Below are 9,666 nucleotides of genomic sequence, written 5' to 3' on the forward strand. Positions count from 1 at the left end.
GTGCCTCCTACCTGTCCCGCCGTGTCTACCAACTGCAGGTGGTATTCTTGTCCGTTTATCGTGATCATCTTGGTGAACGCTGCGGCAAAAGAGAGAAGACATGAGGTAAACGGCACCGACATCTAACAGAGGATTAGCATTAGCATAAATATTGTATACATATATAACCAACAGAGGATTAGCATTAGCATAAATATTGTATACATATATAACCAACAGAGGATTAGCATTAGCATAAATATTGTATACATATATAACCAACAGAGGATTATCATTAGCATAATGATTATTTATATATATATATATAACCAACAGAGGATTATCATTAGCATAAAGATTGTCTATATAGATTATAACCAACAGAGGATTAGCATTAGCATAATGATTATTTATATATATATAACCAACAGAGGATTAGCATTAGCATAAAGATTATCTACATATATAACCAACAGAGGCTTAGCATTAGCATAAAGATTGTCTACATATATAACCAACAGAGGCTTAGCGTTAGCATAATGATTATCTGTATATATAACCAAAAGAAGATTAGCATTAGCATAATGATTATCTGTACATATAACCAAAAGAGGATTATCATTAGCATAAAGATTGTCTATATAGATTATAACTAACAGAGGATTATCATTAGCATAAAGATTGTCTATATAGATTATAACCAACAGAGGATTAGCATTAGCATAAAGATTGTCAAAATAGATAACTAACAGAGGATTAGCATTAGCATAAAAATGGTCTATATAGATTATAACCAACAAAGGATTAGCATTAGCATAAAGAGTGTCTGTATAGATTTAAACAAAGAGAGGATTAGCATTAGCATAAAGATTGTCTATATAGATAACTAACAGAGGATTATCATTAGCATAAAGATTGTCTATATAAATTATAACTCTTGATCCTGTCAAGAAATGTGTCACTCTATCAGACGCTCTGCGCTATCCTACCCAGAGACACTACTGCTACTACTTCTGCTACTACTACTACTACTGCTACTACTGCTACTACTGCTACTACTACTACGTCTGCTACTACTACTACTACTACTACTACTGCTACTACTTCTGCTACTACTTCTGCTACTACTACTACTACTGCTACAGAATACTCATCTTTTCAGATTCACCCACTGATACACATATGTTTCTATGGCTGCGTAAAGACATATAGATGTGGAGATGTACATTCGGAAACTATTCAGACCCCTTTTCCACATTTGTTTGTTACGTTACAGCCTTATTCTAAAATGGATGAAATTCAGGTTTTTCCGTATCAATCTACACACAATGCCCCATAATGACAAAGCGAAAACAAGTTTAAAGAAATGTTTGTAAATATTTTTTTCTTAATATATATTTACATAAGTATTCAGACCCTTTGCTATGAGACTCGAAATTCAGCTCAGGTGCATCCCGTTTCCATTGATCGTCCTTGAGATGTTTCTACAGGTCCACAATTGATTGGACATGATTTGGAAAGGCACACACCTGTCTATATAAGGTCCCACAGTTGACACTGCATGCCAGAGAAAAAAACAAGCCATGAGGTCAAAGGAATTATCCATAAAGATCAGGATTGTGTCAAGGCACAGATCTGGGGAAGGTACCAAACATTTCTGCAGCATTGAAGATCCCCAAGAACACAGTGGCTTCCATCATTCTTAAATGGAAGAAGTTTGGAACCACCAAGACTCTTCCTAGAGCTGGCCACCCGGCCAAACTGAGCAATCGGTGGGGAAGGGCCTTGGACAGGGAGGTGACCAAGAACCCGATGGTCACCATGACAGAGCTCTAGAGTTCCTCTGTGAAGATGGGAGAACCTTCCAGAAGGACAACCATCTCTACAGCACTCAATCAAACTGTCCTTTATGGTAGAGTATCCAGACAGAAGCCACTCGTCAATAAAAGTCACAATACATGCCACTTGGAGTTTGCCGAAAGGCACCTAAAGGAGAAACAAGATTATCAGATCTGATGAAACTAAGATTGAACTCTTTGGCCTGAATGCCAAGCGTCACGTCTGGAGGAAACCTGGCACCATCCCTACCGTGAAGCATAGTGGTAGCTGCATCATGTTATGGTATGCTTGTAATTGTTAAGGACTGGGGAGTTTTTCAGGATAAAAAGAAACAGAATGGAGCTAAGCACAGGCAAAATCCTAGAGGAAAACCTGGTTCAGTCTGCTTTCCAACAGACACTGGGAGACAAGTTCACCTTTCAGCAAGACAATAACCTAAATTACAAGGCCAAATAAACACTGGAATTGTTTACCAAGACGACATTGAATGTTCCTGGGTGACCTAGTTATAGTTTCGATTTGAATTGTCCTGAAAATCTATGGCAAGACTTGGAAATGGCTGTCTAGCAATGATCAACAACCAACTTGACTGAGTTTGAAGAATTTAAAATATGTGCAAATATTGTACAATCCATGTGTGCAAAGCTCTTAGAGAATTACCCAGAAAGACTCACAGCTCTTAGATAATTACCCAGAAAGACTCACAGCTCTTAGAGAATTACCCAGAAAGACTCACAGCTCTTAGAGAATTACCCAGAAAGACTCACAGCTCTTAGAGACTTACCCAGAAAGACTCACAGCTCTTAGAGACTTACCCAGAAAGACTCACAGCTCTTAGAGACTTACCCAGAAAGACTCACAGCTCTTAGAGAATTACCCAGAAAGACTCACAGCTCTTAGATAATTACCCAGAAAGACTCACAGCTCTTAGAGAATTACCCAGAAAGACTCACAGCTCTTAGAGAATTACCCAGAAAGACTCACAGCTCTTACCCAGAAAGACTCACAGCTCTTAGAGACTTACCCAGAAAGAATTACCCAGAAAGACTCACAGCTCTTAGAGAATTACCCAGAAAGACTCACAGCTCTTAGAGAATTACCCAGAAAGACTCACAGCTCTGAGAGACTTACCCAGAAAGACTCACAGCTCTTAGAGACTTACCCAGAAAGTCTCACAGCTCTTAGAGAATTACCCAGAAAGACTCACAGCTCTTAGAGAATTACCCAGAAAGACTCACAGCTCTTAGAGACTTACCCAGAAAGACTCACAGCTCTTAGAGAATTACCCAGAAAGACTCACAGCTCTGAGAGACTTACCCAGAAAGACTCACAGCTCTTAGAGACTTACCCAGAAAGACTCACAGCTCTTAGAGACTTACCCAGAAAGACTCAGCTGTAATTTCTGCCTGGGGTGTGAATATTGAAGTACATTTTATATTTAATTTGATATCAATTTTCAGTTCAGGCTGAAACAACAACTCAATTTGGTGTAAATACTTTCTGAAGGCACCAGATCAGTCCTTAGATCAGTCCTTAGATCAGTCCTTAGATCAGACCTTAGATCAGTCCTTCAGATCAGACCTTAGATCAGACCTTAGATCAGACCTTAGATCAGTCCTTAGATCAGACCTTAGATCAGACCTTAGATCAGTCCTTAGATCAGTCCTTAGATCAGTCCTTAGATCAGACCTTAGATCAGACCTCAGATCAGTCCTCAGATCAGTCCTCAGATCAGACCTTAGATCAGACCTTAGATCAGACCTTAGATCAGACCTTAGATCAGACCTTAGATCAGACCTTAGATCAGACCTTAGATCAGACCTTAGATCAGTCCTTAGATCAGTCCTGAGATGAACACTGGTAAAGAAAGCTATTATAGATTAAATCTGGAAACAAATCAGCCAGGCTAGAAAATCTGGACCCCTAGAAATCAGCCAGGCTAGAAAATCTGGACCCCTACAAATCAGCCAGGCTAGAAAATCTGGACCCTCTCTTTCCAAAATTATCTGCCAAAATTGTTGCAACCCCAATTATTAGCCTGTTCAACCTCTCTTTTGTGTCGTCTGAGATTCCCAAAGATAGGAAAGCAGCTGCGGTCATCCCCCTCTTCAAAGGGGGGACACTCTTGACCCAAACTGCTACAGACCTATATCTATCCTATCCTGTCTTTCTAAGGTCTTCGAAAGCCAAGTCAACAAACAGATTACCGACCACTTTGAATCTCACCATACCTTCTCCACTATGCAATCTGGTTTCAGAGCTGGTCATGGGTGCACCTCAGCCACGCTCAAGGTCCTAAATGATATCTTAACCACCATCGATAAGAAACAATACTGTGCAGCCGGTCAAGGCTTTCGACTCTGTCAATCACCACATCCTCATCGACAGACTCGATAGCCTTGGTTTCTCAAATGATTGCCTCGCCTGGTTCACCAACTACTTCTCTGATAGAGTTCAGTGTGTCAAATCGGAGGGCCTGTTGTCCGGGCCTCTGGCAGTCTCTATGGGGGTGCCACAGGGTTCAATTCTTGGACCGACTCTCTTCTCTGTATACATCAATGATGTCGCTCTCGCTGCTGGTGAGTCTCTGATCCACCGCTACACAGACGACACCATTCTGTATACTTCTGGCCCTTCTTTGGACACTGTGTTTAACAACCCTCCAGACGAGCTTCAATGCCATACAACTCTCCTTCTGTGGCCTCCAATTGCTCTTAAATACAAGTAAAACTAAATGCATGCTCTTTAACCGATCGCTGCCTGCACCTGCCCACCCATCCAACATCACTACTCTGGACTGTTCTGACTTAGAATATGTGGACAACTACAAATACCTAGGTGTCTGGTTAGACTGTAAACTCTCCCTCCAGACTCACATTAAACATCTCCAATCCAAAGTTAAATCTAGAATTGGCTTCCTATTTCGCAACAAAGCATCCATCACTCATGCTGCCAAACATACCCTTGTAAAACTGACCATCCTACCGATCTTCGACTTCTGCGATGTCATTTACAAAATAGCCTCCAATACCCTACTCAATAAATTGGATGCAGTCTATCAGAGTGCAATCCATTTTGTCACCACTGCGACCTGTATGCTCTCGTTGGCTGGCCCTTGCTTCACACTCGTCGCCAAACCCACTGGCTCCAGGTCATCTAATATATATATAATAATAATATATGCCATTTAGCAGACGCTTTTATCCAAAGCGACTTACAGTACAAGACCCTGCTAGGTAAAGTCCCCCCTTATCTCAGCTTGCTGGTCACCATAGCATCACCCACCTGTAGCACGCGCTCCAGCAGATATATCTCTCTGGTGACCCCCAAAACCAATTCTTCCTTTGGCCGCCTCTCCTTCCAGTTCTCTGCTGCCAATGACTGGAACGAACTAGAAAAATCTCTGAAAATGGAAACACTAATGTCCCTCACTAGCTTTAAGCACCTGCTGTCAGAGCAGCTCACAGATGACTGAACCTGTACATAGCCCATCTATAATTTAGCCCAAACAACTACCTCTTTCCCTACTGTATTTATTTATTTATTTTGCTCCTTTGCACCCCATTATTTTTATTTCTACTTTGCACATTCTTCCACTGCGAATCTACCATTCCAGTGTTTTACCTGCTATATTGTATTTACTTTGCCACCATGGCCTTTTTTTGCCTTTACCTCCCTTATCTCACCTCATTTGCTCACATTGTATATAGACTTGTTTATACTGTATTATTGACTGTATGTTTGTTTTACTCCATGTGTAACTCTGTGTTGTTGTGTGTCGAACTGCTTTGCTTTATCTTGGCTGGGTCGCAATTGTGAAGGAGAACTTGTTCTCAACTGGCCTACCTGGTTTAAATAAAGGTGAAATTAATAAAATAGTGATAGTGAAACTCTGTGTCTATGTGTGTGTGTGTGTGTGTGTGTGTGTGTGTGTGTGTGTGTGTGTGTGTGTGTGTGTGTGTGTGTGTGTGTGTGTGTGTGTGTGTGTGTGTGTGTGTGTGTGTGTGTGTGCCACAAATTGTACCAGATCGAGCTGAAACACTGGGAGCAAGATGAAAACCTAACATGCTCTAAAGCATTGTATTTAAATAGATTAATATGCTACTAATATGAAATTATCCCAGTTTCATGCCTCCAAGTTATGACTTAATGTGATTCTCACACTTACTGTTTTCTATTGTTGGGTCATAGGAGTCAACAAACTGGCCTTCCACAAACTGAATTGTTAGCGAGGACTTTCCTGCAGAAACAAAACATGAAGAATGTCATTTATCAGTTGAGGGGGAAAAACGCTGTTTTTCTCTCTCTCTCTCTCTCTCCCTCTCTCTCTCTCTCTCTCTCTCTCTCTCTCTCTCTCTCTCTCTCTCCCTCTCTCTCTCTCTCTCTGTCTCTCTGTCTCTCTCTCTCTCTCTCTGTCTCTCTCTCTCTCTCTCTCTCTCTCTCTCTCTCTCTCTCTCTCTCTCTCTCTCTCTCTCTCCTCTCTCTCTCTCTCTCTCTCTCTCTCTCTCCGTCTCTCCTCTCTCTCTCTCTCTCTCTCTCTCTCTCTCTCTCTCTCTCTCTCTCTCTCTCTCTCTCTCTCTCTCTCTCTCTCTCTCTCTGTCTCTCTCTCTCTCTCTCTGTCTCTCACTCTCTCTCTCTCTCTCTCTCTCTCTCACTCACTCACTCACTCACAGAAATGTGATGAGTAGGCTACTATTCTGTCCTGTACAGCAACCAACAGGCAGGTGTGTAATCACTAAACAGGCAATCATGTGACCTCTCATCATCAGAATCTACAGTAACGTAGCCTGTACAGTAGTTTGCCTGTACACTTGTACAGTAGCCTCTATGCCAGTTGAACACGCGTTAGCACATTTTTAAAAGACAGAGCGCTCTCTCTCTCTCTCTCTCTCTCTCTCTCTCTCTCTTGATTTGAGCAATATTTATGAAGACAAACACGTTTATAATCGATAGTGTAGTATGCAAATAAATAGTCAATATCAAATTGGACTTTTAGTCCACTGTCCACCTTGTGGAGCGCGCTTATTTGTTCCAGCGAGGTGTCTCGTATAATTTAACTCCATTATAAGGAGAGACTATTCCGATAGACGGGCGGCCTCTGCCTACAGCGCGTGTTTAACAAGGGCACCTTAAACGCGTATATTGTGTCGTTCTGTATGGTCGACGGTAAAATGACACTCACCTACGGATCTGTACCCGAGGATGGCAATTTTTCGTGATTTGGGCTGCGGCATATCTCGTGCTGGCTACCGCATCTAGTCCTCGAGGTGGATGGTAGCAACCTCCAACATCAACGGCATTAGAATATCACGAGGAGAGCCGGTCAACAAATCCTCTGTTTTTATTTTAAATCACTATTTATTCTCAAAGGATAAAACATATATCTACAGATTAGACATTTGAATTCCTGTAGATTTAATAGAGACGTTGGGCATCTATAATAACTGCGTCACTCCCCTTTGCTATCTCATCAATTAGTCTTCAATGCCTGATGCTGATTGGTTGTGTACAGAATAAAGGCGGGCTTTATGTCTCACACTAAACAATGATTGGATCAGACAGCTGTCAGTCTAAGCAGAGACGTTGTCCCTTGTCATCCCATTGGCTCTTGTAAGTGCTGTAGACCTAACGGTCGTGTTGGTGGGTCGGACGTCGTGTCATTCATAACGGGGATCTCTGTAATATCGTGCGTTAATTCGTTATTCAAAGACGTCATCACTTTAAGGTGTGCGGGAGCGGAGTCCCGAAGTGTATCAAAGCGCCCTGCCTGGTTGGAATGATTGACAGGCCTGAAGGCCAGTCAGATTGAGAGGACTGCTGTGTTTTGTATCTATTGATATGCCACTTTCGTTATACAGAATGAATTGGTAGTTTTACATGATTATTAAAGCTATTATTAAAGCTATTAGAATGATTAAGGTATGCTTGGAAACGCAACTTGTTTGGTTTCATTATGTGACTTGGAAATATTAGGAGTATTTCAACTGTAATATTTTGATGCATTTTGGGGTAAATGATGGGTTTTCCACTGTGTTCCCATTTCAGTTATAGTTAGATGTTATCCAGTATATAACACAGCCTGATCATGGTTTATTCATAACATTAAATACCACTGACCGGTAACAATTATTGGAATTGTTACTGATGGGATATATTGAGAGTGTCCCTTATTTTAAGAAGATGTTTTTGATAAATAAATAAATACAATATAACTGGGACAAAACACACATCACAACAACAGAGACATCACAACACTACATCAAGAGAGACCCAAGACAACAACATAGCAAGGCATGACAACTCATCTCTCTTAGATGAGAGATCTTTATTCTGGGAGCTGCATAGACACATACAGTCACACTTTAAAAGCTGTCAGATGTGTACCTATATGGCAATTAGATTTTGATTTATGGCCCCCGCCTTGCTAGAACGACCTCCCCTCATCCGGTCACGTAAACATAAATACCCACAATGCTCTGTGCTAGTAATGAATTCACAAATTTCAGGCATTGTCGCCATGCTTTTTGTAACCTGAAACATAGACTCCATTTGTTAGGTCACAATCACGCCTTTTATAACAATTCAATAATGATGAGACGGGAGACAGAAATCAGTTCACCCGTTTATATGAACGTGCTGATCTCAGCACACATTACCCATGATGCACTGTGCATACAACTAACATAAATAGTTGCAAATGGACTAAACCGTAATACGAGACGACTCCTTCCCTTCTGCATGAACTGTCCGTCTGCATGTCTGCATGTCTAGGTGTCTAAGTGTCTAGGTGTCTAAGTGTCTAAGTGTCTAGGTGTCTAAGTGTCTAAGTGTCTAGGTATCTAAGTGTCTAAGTGTCTAGGTGTCTAAGTGTCTAGGTGTCTAAGTGTCTAGGTGTCTAAGTGTCTAGGTGTCTAAGTGGCTAGGTGTCTAAGTGTCTAAGTGTCTAGGTGTCTAAGTGTCTAGGTGTCTAAGTGTCTAGGTGTCTAAGTGTCTAGGTGTCTAAGTGTCTAAGTGTCTAGGTGTCTAGGTGTCTAAGTGTCTAGGTGTCTAAGTGTCTAGGTGTCTAAGTGTCTAGGTGTCTAAGTGTCTAGGTGTCTAAGTGTCTAGGTGTCTAAGTGTCTAGGTGTCTAAGTGTCTAGGTGTCTAAGTGTCTAAGTGTCTAAGTGCCTAAGTGTCTAAGTGTCTAGGTGCCTAAGTGTCTAGGTGTCTAGGTGTCTAAGTGTCTAAGTGTCTAGGTGTCTAAGTGTCTAAGTGTCTAGGTGTCTAAGTGTCTAAGTGTCTAGGTGTCTAAGTGTCTAAGTGTCTAAGTGTCTAGGTGTCTAAGTGTCTAAGTGTCTAGGTGTCTAAGTGTCTAAGTGTCTAGGTGTCGAAGTGTCTAGGTGCCTAGGTGTCTAAGTGTCTAAGTGTCTAGGTGTCTAGGTGTCTAAGTGTCTAAGTGTCTAGGTGTCTAAGTGTCTAAGTGTCTAGGTGTCTAGGTGTCTAAGTGTCTAGGTGTCTAAGTGTCTAGGTGCCTAGGTGTCTAAGTGTCTAGGTGTCTAGGTGTCTAAGTTTCTAGGTGTCTAAGTGTCTAAGTGTCTAAGTGTCTAGGTGTCTAAGTGTCTAGGTGTCTAAGTGTCTAGGTGCCTATCTGTCATAGGGTAACGGCGGTCAACCTGACTCTCAACAACAAAATGTCTCTAGACTGTAGCGCTAGGATTAGGGTTAGACTGTGGCTTTAGGATTAGGGTTAGACTGTGGCTTTAGGATTAGGGTTAGACTGTGGCTTTAGGATTAGGGTTAGACTGTGGCGTTAGGATTAGGGTTACTGTGGCTTTAGGATTAGGGTTAGACTGTGGCTTTAGGATTAGG

The 9,666-nt window shown here is 41.6% G+C and overlaps 1 protein-coding gene across 1 annotated transcript in view; it reads right to left on the reverse strand.

Annotated features, from left to right (window-relative positions):
* LOC124041040 (GTP-binding protein Rheb-like) overlaps positions 1-7,282 on the reverse strand; it is a 29,349-nt gene extending 22,067 nt beyond the window's left edge. The window contains exons 1-3 of the mRNA XM_046358201.1: positions 7,001-7,282; positions 5,987-6,058; positions 12-79 (exon numbers count right to left, since the gene is read on the reverse strand). Of these exons, the coding sequence (XP_046214157.1) occupies positions 12-79; positions 5,987-6,058; positions 7,001-7,052 (192 nt within the window). The 5' untranslated portion in view covers positions 7,053-7,282. The remainder of the gene's footprint in view (positions 1-11; positions 80-5,986; positions 6,059-7,000) is intronic.
* Positions 7,283-9,666: the final 2,384 nt, after the last annotated feature.

This window comes from Oncorhynchus gorbuscha, linkage group LG08, assembly GCF_021184085.1.
Source record: "Oncorhynchus gorbuscha isolate QuinsamMale2020 ecotype Even-year linkage group LG08, OgorEven_v1.0, whole genome shotgun sequence".
NCBI classification, from domain to species: Eukaryota; Metazoa; Chordata; class Actinopteri; order Salmoniformes; family Salmonidae; genus Oncorhynchus; species Oncorhynchus gorbuscha.